At 37.6% G+C, this 19,983-nt stretch overlaps 1 protein-coding gene across 9 annotated transcripts in view; it reads left to right on the top strand.

Annotated features, from left to right (window-relative positions):
- dlg3 (discs, large homolog 3 (Drosophila)) overlaps positions 1–19,983 on the top strand; it is a 115,657-nt gene that overhangs the window by 74,784 nt on the left and 20,890 nt on the right. For all 9 annotated transcript variants that reach the window (XM_028009550.1, XM_028009549.1, XM_028009551.1 and 6 more), the window contains 2 exons: positions 9,083–9,239; positions 10,759–10,861. In XM_028009550.1, coding sequence (XP_027865351.1) covers positions 9,083–9,239; positions 10,759–10,861 — 260 coding nt within the window. The remainder of the gene's footprint in view (positions 1–9,082; positions 9,240–10,758; positions 10,862–19,983) is intronic.

The following is a 19,983-nucleotide window of genomic DNA, read 5'->3' as shown; positions in this document are numbered from 1 at the left end:
TGAGCATCTTTGCTGTATGAGACTAACAGGCAGGCTGCATTTCCTTTCTACCAGCCATTGGCTCCAACTAGCAAGGTTATTTTAGATTAGGGGTGTCCAACGTGTGGCCCGAGGGCCATTTGTGGCCCCTGGAGTGATTTTCTCTGGCCAACCTGACTTGCAGATCAAGACTAATACAAATTAGATGTGTCCAGCACAGGCGGTTGATGCAGACGGAGATTTTTTATTTATAATCAGGGTAAAATTATGACAGACATTATTCTCTTACAATGGAAAATGACACAAAATATTAATCTTTTTATTACCAAATCTTCATGATTTGGAAGGTTAGGTAACCACCCCAAAGTAGAATTGGGGTGGGGTTTTATCATATCGTAAAAAAAATGTATTTATTGTTGTCATGATAAATTGATAGTGAATAAAAAACTAAACTGACAGTATGTTATTTTTGCTATTGTCTCTGTTCCACGAGAGCTTCAATAAATATAAATACATTTGAAAATATGATTAAATGTTGTTACTGTGGGGCGTGCCGTGTTGGCGTAGGGGATAGCACCACCCATGTTTGGAGGCCTTGAGTCCTTGACGCAGCCGTTGCGGGTTCGACTCCCGGACCCGGCGACATTTCCCGCATGTCTTACCCCTCTCTATCCCCCTTTCCTGTCAACCTACTTCCAAAAAAATAAGGGACACTAGAGCCCACAAAAAGAGCCCCTGTCAGGGTACAAAAAAATAAATACTAAATGTTGTTACTGTGTGCAGTTTAGTGATATAAATCACACTTTTTTTAATGTCATTGGCATCCTGAAGAAGCCTATTTAAAACAGAAATGTTTTTCAAGAACAGTGTTTGTGTTTGTGGTGTTATTAATGATGTGCTATGCTGTCACAACTATACAGTTTCTTAAAAAATAATGAATACATTTTTCCTATCATAATCTTAATTGTTACCACAAACTATAGAGATAAAATTTTAATTCCGTATCACCCACCCTTAATGTAGATACACATTTATCCAGGGACTTTTCCTGAAAAGATAACTTTGCTGCACCCAAATCAAAATTCTTATCATGACAAGAAATGTATCACAATAAATGATTAATGAAATGAATAACATCCAAATTTTATTTAACTTATTGTACTTGGCTAAATATCGAAGCATTTTGAAAGAAAGTGACTCAAATCCTGTTCTTATAAGGGAAAGTATGTTTGCTCAATCGAGCCCAAAAGAATTTGAAAATAAGACGCTTTTGTTTTACCACAGCAAAATCATTTTAAAATTTTGGATCTACGACAAGTAACATCCTTTATCTACAATACAAACCAAACTAAACAAAAAAAATCAGGCAATTTTATGTTAGGTTTTTGTATTTTTTTGTCCTCTGAGTACTTTTTACTCGAGGATTTTGAACCTCGAGGTTGTTTCGGCCTTTTTCCTGGCTGCACGTCCCCCTCGCAGTTCTCCATCTGATATTAGCCCCTTTCTGGTTTCTGTCCACATTGGGCTGATGGGAGATAACGCGTGTTTAAAATGCATCTTTGTTAACTATCGCTAAGCAAGCAGCTCCCCTCTGCAAATATTACCGAGCTCTACAGCAGATTCTGTCTACAAATATTTTAGAAACTTTGGATTCCTGGACTCTTATCCGTCATGCAGCGCCATTGGTTTGAGGCTTCTGTTCGGTCTGTGACACAGAGGCAACTCGTAAAATGAAACCAGATAATAACAGGGAGTGGATCCTCCTAAAGTTTGAAAGAACTTTGAAATATTCAGATAGTATGCTGAACCAACAAATAAAGAAACAAAATTATTACAAACTAACTCATAACAAGACAAGAAAATCAAATAATAATAGTAATAATGATAATTGTAAATAACAACCAGACATACAGCGTCAGAATAATTACCAACTCCTTGCCAATGTACACCCAATAAAACAGGAGGTAATAGTAAGAAATGTTGAAAACATACATTACATTTAACAGCAATGTGATATTACAATCAATGAATGAGTTTTACTGGGATTTCGTATGCTACGCAGCATTTTTGCAGGGTGCTGTGAATGCATAGATCCTTTGCACAGCAGTTGAACGGTGCTTCAAGCATGAGTCCCGCAGCAGCAGGTGATCTAATCAGTAACTCCCTTTTCCTGCAAACACAAAAACCTCCAACTGGTGAGTGCAAGAATTCACGCAGCGGAGTCGCTTTGATGTTTGCTTTGCACATTTAAAGGCTGCAAAAACACAAAAACGGAGGCTGAAATAAAACTAATTAAACCAGATTCCCACATCACAGGTGTTAATCATTCTCCACTGATTTTCTATTCGGTCACAGACGGTGACAGTGTTTGAATTTCCACCTTGCTAGTGAACAGATATGTCACTGTCAAGTTAGAGGAAAAGAGCAGCAAAGAAAAATCGTATGGGGGGGGAATTAAATCAGTGAAGCGCAGACAGTACAGTACATACGTCATCTCTTTGAGGAAGGGAGAGATAAAGCGTCTGGAAATGGCGTCCATCTGCAGTGTCCGCCATTAATCAGCCAAGCAGAACCAATTACTGCGCTGCGTCCAGGGTAGTCTGACCTGCCGGACCTGCTGCCCAGATATCCATTCACAGCCTGGGGACGGAGCCGCCGCAGCCTCAGCCAACCAGCACGCTGAGGCTCAGGGGGAGGAGGGGCGGGCTCTGAATTATAAAGAGAAAAGGGTTCTGCCGCTCCAGAACTGTTTACATTCCTGCCATGGATGAAAGGGCGGAGGGGAGGGGAAGCAGGTCTTGTGATACAGGGTGGAGGCTCTAATGCTGCATTTGAAATAGTAAGAATTCACAGCTATTTTCTACTAAAAATAGCACCGTCAATCGATTAATCACACTGTGATTACTCACTATGCCTGAAATGTGAAAATGCACGTTTTGAAATAAATGTTTATTATCTGAAATCAAGCATCACATTCAGGAATGTTTAAAAGATTTTTATTTCAAATATCATTTAGAAATGTTTGTTATGCTTTGGTGGAAGGTTAATAACCTGCTGCAGTAAGTATATATTACCTTAGTTTTATCGAAACATCCATGTTTTGTTTTGTTTTTTTAAGAATGTTTGGTACTAGTGGACCTTATTTGACAGTAATATGACAGGAAGTAGACAGAGACATGCAGAAAAGGTAGACAGAGACATGCATCAAAGAATCTGAGGATGAGATTTGTACTCATGACATAATTCTCTGTATGCAGGGCCCTTCTCAGTTAAAAAACTGTGTTTTTTAAAGTGAAATTTGCCACTGAGCACATGAGTCCGATTCTCCTGACTCACGTTTGTAAAACCACATTGTTGAACGGAGTACAAGACCGTGTAACGCGCTGCTTTGAACTAGGTAACCCTCAACGGAAGAGAGGCTTTTAGGTCAACTTCGGTACTGCGATTAATCTGAATTATACGACGGTATTTAAACCAGCTAAGGAAATGAAAAAAATACAATTGTAAGGATAAAGTCAAGATTTTACAAAAATAAAGTTGTAAGGGAATAAAGTCATAATATTATGAGAATAAAGTTGAGTTTGCACAGTCATCAATTATGAAACAAGCAACAAACATTACATTTTGTCAAAATCATCAAGCAAATACAAATCAAATATGTTGATCAAAGTCATAATATTATGACTTCATTCTCGAAATATGAAATTTTATATTTTTACATCTTTATTCTCGTGTTCTTTTGACATTATTCTCATAATACTATGACTATTCTCTTAATATTATGACTTTATTCTTGTATGAGTTTATTCTAGTATTATTGATCACCTTTATTCTCAGACGAATTTATTTTTGTAATATTATGACTTGATTCTTGTAAGGTCATTTTATTTATATAGCAAATTTTGAGCAGCAAGGCAATTGAAAGTGCTTTACATGAGTTAGAGAAAGTAAAATCAAAAGAAAAGAAAAGCAAGAGAGAAATAGTTAAAGTTTATAAAAGGTAAAAGTATAAAACTACATATTGGTTCCCCAGGTTTAATAATAATAAGAATGTATAATCTCTGGATTGTAATGTTTTCTTAGTATGTCCCATCGTAGCATTATGTAATATTAATGTGTTAAACCTTTTAGATTAATCGCATACTAACATGTTAACGTTCACAGCCCTAATTCTAAACTCATAAACAAAACAAACAGAAATGCATTCTTCCTCAGATAAGGTGGTCTTATCTGCTGAAATATTTCACAGTAGTCTAAATATTATCCTGCTGTTGGGAAATCTTTGCTGCTGACCAGCAGTCAGTCAGGTCATTGATTATAAGATCAGCAAATCAAAGGCTTGGAAATGACAAAAGGTCATCCTCACGTACCTCAGCCCACTCAACCTTCTGCAAGTTATCAAGGAGTTCCTGGGAATCTATCTGTCTAGTCTCCGGAGGGGCAAGCTGACAGACAAGAATGCTGGTCTGCAGAGAGCTGAAGCCACCAACGCATCACAGCAGAAACAGCGCAGCTTGATAGGAGATTAAATCTGAGCTGGAATCTTCTTCCAGTTTCTACAAAACGGATAAAAACGTGCTGGAAGTGGAGCGTTGGGGTGAACCATGGCGACCTGCCTCGGAGCTGTTTCTCATCACAGCACACCAGGATGAGATAGGGAGAAGGAGGCCCCAGAAAACAGCTTCTAAATGTGTGGACCTCCTCTGTGTGGAGGGTCAGAGTCTGAGAGCGGCCACCGGAGCAACGCCGTGTCCGAGATGTTCACGGTGAATATCTCATCCTCCATGTTGCTGGTGAAGAGGCTGCCTCAGCACGCAGTGGGGAAATGCTCTTTCAGAAGCACACACCGGATATGGATCCTAAGGTAACCATGGAGATCTGCGTGCCTTTGAAGCTGAGATGAAAAGCTCAAAATGGAAAGCGGGGTTATTTTAAGTCCAAGTTAACCGAAGGCAAGTCGGCTGTTTTAGCATATTTAATGGCAGTAGCTGCTCACTGTCTTTTGTTTACAGATATTTTTTTTAAGCTGTGGAAAACTTTAAGACCAGCGTTAAACACTGTCATCCATGCCATTGGTTTTAGGGTAACTAAAAGGCATCAAAGAAAACGTCTTTAAAGCTTTTTCCCTCTTGTCTTTTTGTTGTAGGTACAGTTGTATTGTTACAATCTCCTCCAGTTTCCTAGTTCAGCTATTTAAAGGGGACATAGGATGCAAAATTCACATTTTACATATTTTTGTAATTCCGCTTTAAAAAAAAACATTTGGCCATTTTTTGGAAATAAGTTGATGTTTTTTGGTGTCTGGAAAATTTCAAAAACCTCCCTATTGTTGAGTCATAGTCAACGGAAAACTGTCGACTGTTTTCCGATCTCCATCACATTTGGCCAACTGGTTTTACTGCTGTTTTTCCAGTATGACTACTGGAAAGAACAAGTGTTTTGTTGTTGACTTACCATCCTGAAACCATGTGCTGCATTCTTGTTGGTTGTACAAGGGGCTCCACTTCTGCTTTTCAAAGATGGACGGGTGTGTAATTGCAAATCTGTCAAGTGTGAGTGTAAACATTAAGTTTGGCCAGCAGCAGCTTATTAGAATTTAAAATGACAAGACAGAAATTTTATTGTCTATGAATAATTTTGTGGAAAAAAATGTTTTGTTTCCGAACTTCTTTAAGGCTGTTACATGTTTAATAGGTCACCTTTAAAAGTTTTTCCTCCCAGTCAATCACTGTTAAGATAAACCTCAGAGTCTGAACTGCTTTCTGAGCCGCCGTTCAACAGGAAAAGCTGCCTTAACTTGGAGTCTGAGCGCAGCCATTAGGGAATGAGATGTAATTGTTCCTGTAGACCGCAGGCTGGGAAGACCACTAATGGGAGACATGCCGTCTTTTCTGTTGAGAGGAAATTGTGTGTGTTTTTGTGCACAGCGGTGGATGTTAATGTTGATATCTGTTGAAAGTGTATATGTGTGTGCGTGTGTGTGTGTGAGAGAGGGAACTGTTAGGTTTCCCAGAGTCTGCATTTTCATGTGTGGCGTGTGATTTTGCTGTACTGAAGAGGTGGTTTGGCCTCTCCGGCATCTTAAAGCTGAGGCAGCCTGCTGGAGGATGAGTCATAGAGGCTAAAGGAGAGCTTTGGGTAGTGGCCTATTGTCGTGCTCTGATTTCACTGCATGCATGTGTGTGTATGCATGTGAACATTTCCATGCATAGGCAGAAAGTACTGCTATCAGTAGATAACAGCTCTTTGGACCTAGTGGTTTTACTGCTGATGTAGTGAACAGTGCAACCTGTCAAATATACTGTAAATCACTAATAAGACATAATAGAAAAGAATAGTTTAATCAAAAAGTACACATCTTTCATAGCCAACTTTAAATAACACTTCCATTAAATAGTATTATAGTTTTTATTTTATTTTCAAAATGTTATTTGTTTTCCGAACCAGAAACATTTTTATGATGGTATCATTACCACTCAGTATCATTCTTTGTCAGACATTTGCTTGCTTTTTACATCTGTCCAGATTTGTGACGATATGCAGTACCAGTACTAAACAGGTGTTAGTACTGGTTTAGCACCAGTGCTGAATTTTTTGTGGATGATTTCTAATGTTTGTTCATTTTAAGACTCTTACCTGCCAATTTTATGTTAGTTTTTATTATTTTTTGCCTGCTGATATTAAACTCTTTAACCTTCCCTTTAAGAACTATAAAAAGGTATAAAACAGCTTTAAAAAACAGTGTTATAGGATAGTAAGCATTAATTATTTATACAGAATGAGGAAAGGCACCATCATTTTCTTTTTTTATTATTATTTTATAGTAAAGATGAAAGAATGTTATATTTTGAACTTCATAATCTCAGCACGTTAACACAGCATTAATAAAACTAGTGTGTATTTGCTGTAGAATCTAGATACTAAACTTGATTCTTGAGATTTCCAAAAGGCTTCCAACATTCCCAAATCCAGCATCCTCCATTGTTCTGTTCATGATGTTATTCGTTTTGATTGTAGTTTAGTGCAGCAGCTGTTGTTTAAACTCTATTTTCAAGAATAAATTGACAAATACAATTATTTGTGTAGTCTCTCTGCACTAAGATCCTCTACAAAAATAGAAATATGATCAAACATTCACTGAAGATACATTTTGAATAATGTGAGGCACTGAACTGGATCTGTGATAATGTTTCCACAGAACCAGTTAAGAACCATCTCTAACAGCAGCAGTAGTTTTGGACTGGAACCACATCAACACTTTAACAAGCTGTCCTCTTTAACAAAAGTTTTACCAAAATCTGAAGTCGACGTTGTGAGGAGTCATAAATGTTTGACTTCTGATGACTCATATTTGTGCAAACAGTGATGCAAAGAGGAAGAGTGTGCCACCAGCACACTGGCTGGTGAATCTTTTGCAGTCAATGATTTACCTGAATGTCTAAGCCTCATCTTTACTCCTTTTGCTGTCTTTACTGAGGGAATATCTAAAAATGCATTTATCATACATGTTTAGGCATGTACAATATATTTATATAGTATATATAAGGAGGGGTTTCCTTTTTTTGGAAAACATTTTTTAACATGTTTTTAAAGTGGCTTCTTCATATAATCACCGTAAAGAAGTCAGTCTTAAAGAACAACAAATACTTAAACTATTCATAAAAAGACACAAAAACGTTTTCTTCACTGACTGACATTAAATCTGATTAAACTTCCTGTTTTAGATGATTTGGGATTAAATCACCTGACTAGCTATTTCTAATAGTTGAATGCCAAAGTGAATAGAGAAGTTTAGATACATTGTTTGCTTTCTTTAAATTCAGAAATCTAAACATATTTCCCAGTATTCACATGGGTTAGTGACCATAGGTGCCATGAATAGCTAAAATCTTTAAAAACATTTATACCTGGTAATTTTAATATCTCAAACACCAAATATACCTTAATATGCATTAATATGCACAGTGGAAAGCATCTTAACATAACTGTAGAAGCTAACATCTCCCGTATCTCCACTCTCGGAGAAACAGCCAATCAGTGCCAAGGCAAATGAAAGGAGCTTCTACATTGGCTGCTTTCAAACAACAGCCAATAGCAACTCTAGTAGCATTGTGCCCAGCTTTTTTTTAGCTTTCCAAGCTGCATTTTCATTCTAATTTTTCTTGAATATGTCTTCAAAAATGAGAGTGTTTGCCCCTAAATCCATCAAACTGTAATCTGGCTTTTTGCTGATTTTGATTTTTGGCTTTTTCTTCCAGACTCTTTTCTTTGTGCATAATGACGCTTTCTCACCAGCTTCAGCCAGAATCCTTACAAGGTCTTTAGCTTTAGTTCTGCAGTAGATTCACATGTTTCAGTCCAAAACGTGTTGAACTGCAACATCTCGAAATTGTATGCAGGGATTAACTAGATTATTTGAAGGTCCATCAGAGTCTTCCTGATATGTTGGCTGATTTCTAGAGTTCTCCATGAGGTTCTACAAGGAAGCAGCGACTTTTAGGTGTCGCCTGAAAATACATCCATTTAACTCAAATGTTATCAATGCATATAATAATTTGAGTTTAAATAAATTCCTCAACTAACAAATAAAAATTGAGTTTGTCAATGCAAACTGATCTAAAGCTATACAAGTTTTGTCTGATTTAATGTCAGAAGATAGAAGAACAATTTTGTGTCTTTTGAACAGTGTAAATTTTCAGCTGCTCACTGGTCAAACTTTGCTTTTTTGTGAGAAATCAAACAGGTTTTTGGAGGAGAAAAGTATCTACTGTAAAGACTTGGGACACCCAGACCTTTGTATGCCTCTGTAGCATAATGTCAGCTGCATGGGTGCTTCAGAGTTACTCACTGCCTTCTGCCAGTGTGTGGTGCCCTCCACCTCAATCATTTAAATGTTCTGTTTACAGCATTCCCAATACAAATAAAGGCTCCAGATTGAGGGATCTGCCAATAGATCCTGTATTGAGTGTTCTAAACATTTTAGTATCATGCAAAGTCAAAGCAAAGATGGCTGTTGTCTGAATATATCGATCTCCTGTGGTATCTTCTGTCTATTTACTCTATCCTGTCCTTCACCCTCACGCCGTCTCTTTCTCTTTGGCAGGGAGCCGAGGAAGGTGGTGTTGCACAAGGGCTCCACCGGATTGGGCTTCAACATCGTCGGCGGGGAGGATGGAGAGGGGATTTTTGTCTCCTTCATCCTGGCTGGAGGGCCGGCTGACCTGAGCGGCGAGCTGCGGAGGGGCGACCGGATCCTGTCGGTCAGTATTTGAACTCCAAGCTTCCTGTCTGCCCTCATCCACAACTGTAACAAGCTGGAGGAAGTGAGATTTTCAGCCAGCTCCCGCTGTCAGAATAATGATGATAGAATTAAAGGTGGCCTGGCGTTCAGAAAGCCTGCAAACACCTGCCCACGCAGATATGTCCTTGAGCAAGACATTAAATCCATAACAACTCTGAGGGAGCCAAGCTGCTCTCTGCACAAAATCCAGTGATGCTTAAAAATATGACTGTTTTTAGTACAGTTCTGCATGCAGTCCAGCAACACATTATGTATAATATTTAAACATGACTTATTATGCTTCCTTGTTCAGGTTAGGATAAGTCTATGGACAATACAAAACATGTTGATTACTTTTTTATGCATAAAATCATTCTTAGTTAAAGAGATTTTAGTCTACTCAGTTCTGACTATTCTGAGCTGTTTTAGGGCCTTTATCACTTTAACATAATGTTTACACTCGCACAAATGGCTGAAAACAAACGCACAATTCAACAATCGTACATCTTTGAAAAGCAGAAGTAGAGACTCCTACACAACCAACAAGAATGCAGTAAGTGGTTCTGAATGGTAAATCTGCAAGAAAATACCAGCAGCCATTGTACAGCAGTAAAACCAGCTGACCCAATGAGCTTCATCTCTATGCAGGTTGTTAGGTAACAGGGCTGGTCTTAGATGGGGTTGCTAAGTGACGGCAGAGTGCCATTCGAATGTGAATTAACAATCAGGAGGTTATTGAAACGGCTCATTTTCCAAACACCAAAACACATGAACTTATTGCCAAAAAAACAGCTGGGTGTTTTTTTATGCTTAGGCTGTTTTTAGAAGCAGTAGAGATTTAAATAATAGTTTTTAAAATGTTCAAAATGTGAGTTTTGCATAGTAGGTCCCCTTTAAGATATTAGAAATGTAATCTAAAGATAGCTATCTGAAGGAATCTAGGAGCTCATCATACATTAAAGGTTAAGATTAAAGCTGTTAAAATGTTGGATTCAAGCAGTGCTTTGCAAAAATATTCATACGTCTTGAACTTTGTGACATCTAGTCAAATTACAACCACAAAATATTTGGGGGCTTTCACATGAACTCAAAGTAGTAAATAGTAAGGAAATTAAGACATAGTTTGCTACATTTTTTTTTACAAAAAAAAAAAAAAAAACTCTGGAAAATGTGACCTGCATTTGTACTCGATTTTCACTTCTTTATGTAGATCTTTTGGAGTGTGTCTCCACCATGTTTGAACATTTTAAAAAAGCACTTTTTTATTCTTCTTTGCAAAATAGTCTAATTATCTCAGTGTTTTTCCACGTCACTATTATCCCTACTTTTGTGATCCCGATAAAATAAACTGAAATTTGTGGATGGAACAAAATAAATCTTAAGTTAAATAAGTTTGAGGACTTTTGCTTTGTATCTAAATTGAGTATAAACTATAAAGCTGAGAACATATTTTTTTTACAGATCAAAACCTTTGAATCATTTTTAATAATTTTTTGCAGGTGAATGGAGTGAACCTTAGGAACGCCACTCATGAACAGGCAGCTGCAGCCCTGAAGAGAGCTGGACAGACTGTCACCATCATTGCTCAGTACAGGCCTGAAGGTAGGCAATTACTGTCATCTTTCATGTATTAATATGCTTTATCTCAAATGTGTCTCAGTTTTATACTTTTTAAATGAATCCTACTGGTGAAAATGGCAGAAGAACATTATTTCAACAGCTGTTGGTTTTTCAAAATGAGTCTTAGGGTGGACAGTTTTCCAGCCCTACTGATCTTCGCTTGAGTCCTCATTAAGTGCTTGTTATAATTTCACTTGTAAAACAATTTTCACAGTGAGCAGTGTCAACAGATTAGTCCCATTAGAGCTGGAAATTGTCTATTAAATTTGGAGCTAATTTAAAGTTAATCTGTTTTAGAAGTCCACAGAGATTGGTCTCAATTCAAAAAAATCAATTACAGTCTTTTGCTATATTAGCAAAATTGGCTTATAAAACAGCTACTTGCCATTCCACCACGTAAAGTAAAGGCTACCATTCTCTTTTTCTTTTCTTTTTTTTTAGAATTTTGAATGAAACTCTTAAGAACAATCTACTGGTTTTTCACTTTATTAAAGATCTTCTCCTTTGTCCACAGTCATGTAAAGCAACTTGTTGGTTTTTGCAATATTTGGTGAGCAGAAAAAAAGGGTACTGAACATTTCCTTAAATTCAGTCATTAGAATAACTGTAGCCTTGGTTTTGAAAGTTGCAGCATTTAGAAGACAGTTTGTTAAGCAGAAGTATAGAAACTGGTCTGACTGCCTGCACACATAACACAAACCTGTAATTGTTAAACGTATTAGACGTATCCAGAGTTGGGAAGTAACTAGTTACTAAATTGAGTAAATTATATTTACTCAATTAATATTTTTGAAAATAATTTACTTTTAGGAGTATTTTTACTAAGCTGTACTTTTTACTTTTACTTGAGTTATGTTATTATGAAGTATCTCTGCTCATTGTTGAGTAAAATTTCTGGATTTTCTACACATTGAATGAAAATCAAATGTTATAACCAAAAATTCACCAGACACAGACACACACCTGCAGTTTTTCTTAAAGTTTTATAAGTTTCTTACTGAAAGATACAAATTTTTCTTTTGCCTGACTTTATTTTTTGTTACTTATTTGAACTATTGTTATTTAATCCCTAAAATACCAAAATTTGGGTGTGCCGTGGCGACGTCGGGGATAGCGCGACCCATGTTTGGAGGCCTTGAGTCCTCGATGCGGCCGTCGCAGGTTCGACTTCCGGACCCGACGATATTTGCCTCATGTCTTCTCCCCCCTCTCCTTCCCCTTTCCTGTCAGCCTACTTTCATATAAGGGACACTAGAGCCCACAAAAGACTCCCTGGAGGGGTAAAAAATAATAATAATAAATAAATTTACACTTTAATTTACATACATACATATATTGATTATGTAATTTTTTAAATAATTGATTAATAATTTGATCAGTTACTCAGTATGTGAGTAGACTTTTTACCAAATACTTTTTTTCTCGTACTGGAGTGATTTTTCAGATGGCTGCTTTTTACTTCTGCTTAAGTAAAAATATGTTGAAGTAGTTATGCTCTTACTTGAGTAATTTTTTATGAACTCTGCCCACCTCTGGAAGTATCTCAACTAAAGGAACAACAAAAGTTGAGTTTTACATCTGCATTCACATATGTGGGCGAAGTTCCCATCAAGCATCTACTGCTGTCCGAGGACCCAGTAGTAACTGAAGGCTTAGGTGTCAAATACCAAATTATCGTGGCTTCTCTGAAACGGAAATGTTACCAGGTCGACACACGTAAACTATACGTCTCACCTTTCAAGATGTCTGAACGGCTGCAATCACATTAAGAGATTTTCAGATGCAGCAGTAAATGTAGCTGGGCGTACAATATGGTCAGCTGTTCAGAGCAACCTGAAAAATCCAAATATTAAATACTATTTTACTTAAAATGAAGCTAAAGGATAGCCTTATTTAGATTAAGAATGCAAAATTAGAAAAACATTTTTTTTAAGAATTTGATGTTGAGTTGAAACATGCTAATTCCCCTTATATTGTTTTTTGTTTGCTCTTGAGTATCTGGTTTTGTCGCGACCAAATGGTGAAATGTTTATTACTATGAGGAAATGACAAACCAAAAATCCAGATTAGCAGGCTTGAGAAACAATCAGGCAAACTAACCAATGCCTTTGTAAACATACGTCAAAGTTTTTTCCCAGCTCCATCTTTTCCTTGTTTGCTCATAAACATATGGGAAGTTTACGAAGGACAAACGATCAGCACAAAGTGTCCGCAAAAACATAAGCAAAGGCCAAGTCAGATTAAAGTGTTTATTAGATATTTTGAGTTGTGTGAGAAAATCTTTCAGTGAAAACTAAAGACCACAGAGGTCTGGGATGAAACGTTTCTGTGTGAGGTTTGGTTTCAGTGTGACTTAATTATCCATCTGAATGAGATCAAACTGCAGCTGACAGGGGAAATTACCAACACCGTGCATGCTGCAGTGAAGGCTTTCACAGCCTCGCTCCACCTGTAGGAGATGCTGCAAGAGGAAAGTCATGCTGCCAGTTCATGGCAGATATGGTTGCCTAAAGACCGAGCATGCTTTCTGCTGAGTTCACACAGCAATCTGCCGACAAGCCAGAGGAAATACGGAGGTAGAAATTCTCTGTTTTAAAGTTCAAAGTCGTGCCACACTAATGCTGAATAATTACTCTTATTTCTCAACTTTTAATGTTTATTGACCAACAATCCAGCAGCTCAACTGATTGTATCTGAGTTGGACAGAACATGCGAAAGCAGATTTACTCTGTAATGAAAACAGAAGTCATGTCACTGATACTCACCTTTCTTCACAAGTTGTTCATGCTTGAAAGCCTTTTAATATGCTTGAATTACAACAATAATGTAAAGAATGTGGGCAAAAATTCCTCCATAGTAATGGAAAAAGACTCGCAAACACTCGATGCTGGTTGTTGCCTCACAAGCAGAAAAACCAGTTATTCAGTTTGAGAGGCAATTACTTTTTCACACATGGACTGATTGGGTTTCTTCTCTTTTTATAAATTAATTCCTCATTTAAGAATGTTGACGTTTGCATTTATTGTAGTTGTGTTATCTTTGATTATCTGAAAGTTTTTACCAAAGTCAGACAAAATTTGTAAGGAGGCAAATACTTTTCCATGCGACGTATAACAAATTAGAAGTAAAATATCTTGATGTCATTTTTGATCCTCATTTAAAGTTTATTAAGATATCAAGTATAGTTTGCAAATACAAACATGTCTTTCTTTAGACTAATTAGAGTTTGTTTATCATTTCATAATGCAAATATTTTCATGCATTCATTTTATTTTTCCTCATTTGCTCTACGGTTATCACTGAAAATGATACATAATTAGGTGATTAAGATCTTGGATACGAAGGCTTGTGGGTCACATTACTGTCGTTTTCTTAAGAAACCAAATGTGATGAACTTTGAAAGCGCCATTAAATTTTAGAACCTCACTCAAATTTTAAAATGTTCACATGGTACGACACCTCGAGTGTTTAGCGACCTTTCAGTTCCACTTAGAGCTGCTGCTTCAGTGGAAATTGTAAGAAATTGTTAGAAATAGTCATATAAATGATATCTGGCTGAATATTTTGGTTTTGTATCATTGGACTGAATCAGTGATAGGTGTTGACTCTGCGTTGTATATGCAATTTAAATTTTGTGCAATAATCTTTGTTTTCATGTAAGTAAAAGCCCAACTTTGGACAGACATTGGAAAAAAGCTTTTTTTTAACAATGTAAAGTGTAAATTTATTCTGTTGAACACACACTCCTACGAAGATAAACCAAAAAAACTAAATAAATAAATAAAATAAATAAGCAAGCTGATTTGATCTATATTTAAAAAATAGCTATCTTAATTTTGTGACTTTTATTTTGTAAATATGTGATCTGTGTTTATTATTTTTAGGGTCATCAGAAAGGTCAAAAACAAACAGCTTGAAATAATAAATGAATGTTGCAACTGTGGAAGTTTATAATTTTCTCTTTTAAGTTCAAGTATTAAATAATAAAAGAATAAAAGTAAAAATGATTAAGGTTCCCCTGTGCCCAAACCCCCCTCTGTCTTACTGACACCACTGCATTTTTGTTAAAATTGCTTGTTCTTGTTGTTTTTTCATTTCATTTTGACATATTGCTTATTTTTAAGAAAATACATTCAAAACATCTTTTAAAACTATCGCTTTATCAGCTTGGAAATGATTAATTATCTGAGTGGTGTACTGGTTATGTTTATTTAATTACATTTACTTGAGTAACTTTTTTTGAAAAATGTACTTTTAAGAGTATTTTTATTACTCCTAAAAGCATTACTTGAGAAAAATTTCTGGATGCTCTACCACTGAAAAACAAGCATGTTTTAACCAGATATTCACCACACAGAGCAGTTTTTGTTAAAGTTTCATACACTTTATATTGAAAGAAACAGATTTTATTATTATTATCATTATTTGTTACTTATATGAAATACTGTCATTTTGGTCCTTAAAATACCAAAATTTCCACTTACCTTTATATTTTGATGCATCTGATGTAATTTTTTAAATATTGGTTAATAATTTGATCAGTACTTGTGTAGACTTTTTACCAAATACTTTTTACTTGAATAATTTTTGTACGGCTAATTTTTACTTGAGTAAAAATATGTTGAAGTAGTGCTACTTTTACTCGAGTACAATTTTTGGGTACTCTACCTCCGTCTGTTAATTAGCCAAAGAATGTGTGTGAACAGCTTTACTTCCTCGTTGCATTGTGGGAAATGTAGGATCTACTATGGCAGGCTCTCAGCTGGCAGAGAAGACATTCTCCAGCTTTTCTTTTTAGAGGCAGATCTTTTAAAAGTTGTCTAACCTTATTAAAGTGTGGTTCTGGGTGGGTTCGGCGGGCCGTGGTCGTGCAGTCAGGTGTACCCGGTTCTGCTACCCGGCTAGCAGGGGCGGTGTTTCGGATAGGTCGGTTGCAAGGTATTCAGGTTCAGGGGCGGGCTCCTGTATTAGCAGGCTGAAGAGTTGAGCCAGATCCAAGGCGGGTAAAATAATACCTCCCGTCCGCCCCTGTTCAGTCTCCGAGCCCCAGACGAGAAGTTTGTGGACACAAACCCGGGGCGGCGATGGGAAGGAGACTCTAACCGGGCTCTTCTCCCACCGAGGCACCGGAGGAAAGTTTGAATGCGCTCACGGTGAAGGTGGAAAGCGGCAAACTTTATCGGTCTCTCCCCGGCGGTGTGGATGGGGGATGGGCTCGGATACAACAGCAGGAGCAGCAGCACTACCGAAGCCGCATGAAGTCCCTAATGGCTGGATAAAGAAACCACCGGTTGCCCCAGCGAAACAATAACCACGCTTTGACCGAACCGAGGTGAGCCGAAGAGGGAAGAGAGTCGAGAACATCAAGCCTTGGAATCAGGAACAAACTCCGTGAGTGGAAATGCTCGTTTTACCTGTTATTGTACTGGGGACGTTTCTCACTAACCTGTAGTTTTAATACTGACACACCTTAAAAAAATGCTCATATTTCAGGTATCTGAGAGTTATTGTAGAGAAGAGAAAGGATAAAAATGAAGGTTAAACTAGTATTTGACAGCCTCAGCCTTACTAAAGATGCCAGCGCCTGCCATTACCTGAATCCGTCTCATTTTATGACCTAATTTTAGTTATCTGACGATTTTAAAAACAACCTGTTCCCATTGGGTTAAGACAGTGGAGTCACGTTACAGTTATAAGCAGCAGAAGCCATTCAACAGTTATCCTCGTGTAACTTTAACCTTTAGGTCACAGGTGTGGTCAGACAGGTGAGTGTTTGATGACCTCACCTGTAGGTTGTAAACTTTACATCTTGACGTTGTATGACTTTTATTTCTCCACCACACTAAATGCTGACTGAATAAATTACAGGAGCTGCTCACTTTTCTTTCTTTCTTTTTTTAAGTTTATTCACCAAAATGGTTCCACCAGCTTTGCCCTGCATTGCAGCTGTCTGGGCACATTCAGGCCTCTTTCTGTTCTGTGTCGGTGTATCCAAGCATGTTGTGGTGATACTGTAACAACACTACAGAGGATATTGTGAGCTTTACATCTTGGCTAGGCTTTCAGATTTAGACTATGTGAGGAATGCAAAAGGGCATAAGTTGTAGCATGCTCTCTCTCGCACTGTAACTCTTTCTATAAAAACTCTACCATCAGATGTCAAATAATGTACATGTTGAGCTTAAAAACGCCACTGACTGAAATTAAAACTGACAGGAGTGCAGTTTGGATTGTTCTGGTCTTAAAACAGATAATACATGTTCACACTTGGCTCTGAGAGATGATGTTGTCTTGCATGCCAAATCAGTCGGGCAGAATCTTGAATAATTATGCGGCTAGTTAAAGGGGAGCTTTGTCTTCCATACCAAATGATCCTGCTGTCAGCTCTGTGCCCTCTTTGTTACTCAGTGAAGGACTTATCTGCTAGTGTACGGTCCTTAACTACTCTGGACCAACATGCCAAGTGCTGGCAAATGATTGACTTCCTGCATCCCCTCTTGTGATCTGTGCCCAGCAATTCTACTGGCATCTTAAAGGGAGTGTGTGACATGTTGTTCATTTAACTTTGGAGCAGAAGGAACCCCCAATGAGCTGTACAGGGACGAGTCAATCAGAGGGGGGCGAGTGGAAGATGAGTGCTAGTTAATGCCAGGCAAAATGCCTGCAGAGTTTCCTCAGAGGCCAGGAACTGGGCATCCATGGATCTTTGATCGAAGGCCAACTCTGTTCGCTAAGAGGGGCCGCAGTGCAAAATACAGGCTACAGCAAGAGGCCTGCCTGGGTGTTGGTGGCTTTCTGCAACCTTAAAGCTACAGTATGTAACCTTTATATAAAAAACATGCTTTTTATTTGTTACAACTACCACCATGTTGTGACAGGATTATAATCATCTAAAAAAAATCCAGTTTCTCCTCTTCCTCCATGTGCTGCTATTGCCGTCTGAAGAAATGTACAAAAACCAAAAACAACCAATCAGAGCCCAGAGGAGTGTCTTAGCACTGTTAATCTACCTTATGAATGGTTGCTAAATGTGCTATTGGCGGAGAAACAACTCGTGTGTATCCGCTGTCATTGGTGGCCATGCTAACTCGCCTTAGCATTCACAACAAGCTCTGCTGCGGACAGGGGGCCTTAGTGCCATGATTGACGGCACTAAGACCCGCCTCCTGGCTCTGATTGGTTGTTCCTAGTTAGCACTTGATGAAGGCAGAGTAACTCAACTTTTTCACAGATTATCTGTCTTATATCAAACTGTCACAGCAAAATGACAGTTCAACAGATATGTAAAAATAAAAGTTATATACTGCAGCTTTAACAATCCAAAGAGCCATTTTTGACATTATTCCAGTGAAATAAAACTAATTTAGAGTTGCAAATGTTTACTATAGAAAATGATTTAATTTTAAAGAATCAAAATTTTATTTCTATTTTTTTATTTTAAAAACACATTCAGACTTGAAAACTTTTGCAAAGAGAGGGTGCATACATCTGATCTTGATATAACTAAAGAAAAACAACAACCTATAGACAACAAAACAATGGAAAACTACTAAAATATGCTTTTGTTTATGTACCTATATTTAGAAACTTCAGTCATTTATCATTTTTATCTAAAGCCCCAGGTTGCACACCTCTGATTAGACCATCATCTGCTCTTTAAATTTGATAAAAATAAAAAAGCGGCTTGTATATGTGCATACTGTTATGTCACACCATGAAAGAATCTAATTGCTCCAAGTCTCTGGATGTTGTAAATGGCAGGAGTAGTATGGAGGAAATGTGTCACCCTCATTAAACTCACAGCACTGTGCATCTGAGACCTGTGCAAACACATTTAAGCGAAGTTGATCACGCGCCGTCTGCAATGCACTATACCATGGAGCATTAGCATCGACTAGCTTGACTATCCCTGAGAACATTGCACTTTCTCACATTACAAGCACATCCCCCCCATCCAGTGTTGCCTAACCGGATCAAACCAGAAGCCTCCGTCCCCCAAAATAAAATATAAAAGCTGTACAACTAATGAGGGCACACAGTGGGAGTGAGATACAGATTAGTCCCAGTTTCCATTAGCTGTCTTTTTTTCTTTTTCTTTTTTTTCTTCCTGTGGGTCACTCCTAAAAATACAGACCAGCTCCGGAGTGTTAATTGATATAAGGAACCTGGATTTCAGTGTCATAATAATTGTAGTCACTCACTACTGCACCACTTCAAAGGTGTTCCTGTTTAATGAATCATTTATGCAGGACTTATCACCAGTCAAGAATGCGTCAGTCAACAAAATCATGCAGTACTTCATGTGTTTTCATCTGAGGAGGGAAGGACCTTCTCCTTTTTAAAACTGTTGTCAAAACAGTGTGTTTGTTTTGGTAGAGAAGTCACAGAAGCTGGTCTGATCATTTGGGAAACTATGGTTCTCCAAGTGAGGTGATATATCTTTAAAACATGCATCTTTTTATGGTTGAAATGCTTCCACAGTTCAAATGTAACAGAATTTACCCACATGGGGTTTATTGCTAAATAAACACTAGCAATATTCCCATGAAGCTGTTGGAGGAACTTGGGACAGTGCAAAGCACAAGAACATACTTTGCTTTGTACAAAGCTAATTGTGTTTAAAGTCCCTCATTAATGATTTTCTGGACAGAAATACAGTGTTCACAAAACAATGCTTGTGGACTTGAATTTATTTTGAATAACATGAACAACTGTGAGCTGAACAGTGCTGCAGTTCTTGGAGTAAGAAGGTTTTGGGTTTGAATTTTTCTAAAGTGTCATTTCCATGTTGTTGTTTTTTTACAAAGTGTTATTTTTATCTGGGCACGTCGGCTGCCTCCCACAGTTAAAAAATAAAACTCTTGGTTTCTACTGTTTACTCTGAAATTGTCTTTATATTTAAGGGTAGTTAAATGCATCTAGGCTGATTACATCTCAGTGATGCAACAAAGTCTGTCCAAATTCAAAGGCTCTTCCAAATGCGTTGAAGAACGGGTTTGGTGTGTCCTTCTTAGCTTACCTATCCCAAGATGCATTGCTGGTCGAACGGGACATTTTTGTTCTTGTAATGATGAAACAAGAAATGGAGTGGGAGTTCAGTTTTA

This window comes from Xiphophorus couchianus, chromosome 23 (genome assembly GCF_001444195.1).
Source record: "Xiphophorus couchianus chromosome 23, X_couchianus-1.0, whole genome shotgun sequence".
Classification (NCBI taxonomy): domain Eukaryota; kingdom Metazoa; phylum Chordata; class Actinopteri; order Cyprinodontiformes; family Poeciliidae; genus Xiphophorus; species Xiphophorus couchianus.
Note: the sequence above shows the minus strand (reverse complement) of the source record. Positions and strands in the feature narration are given on the sequence as shown.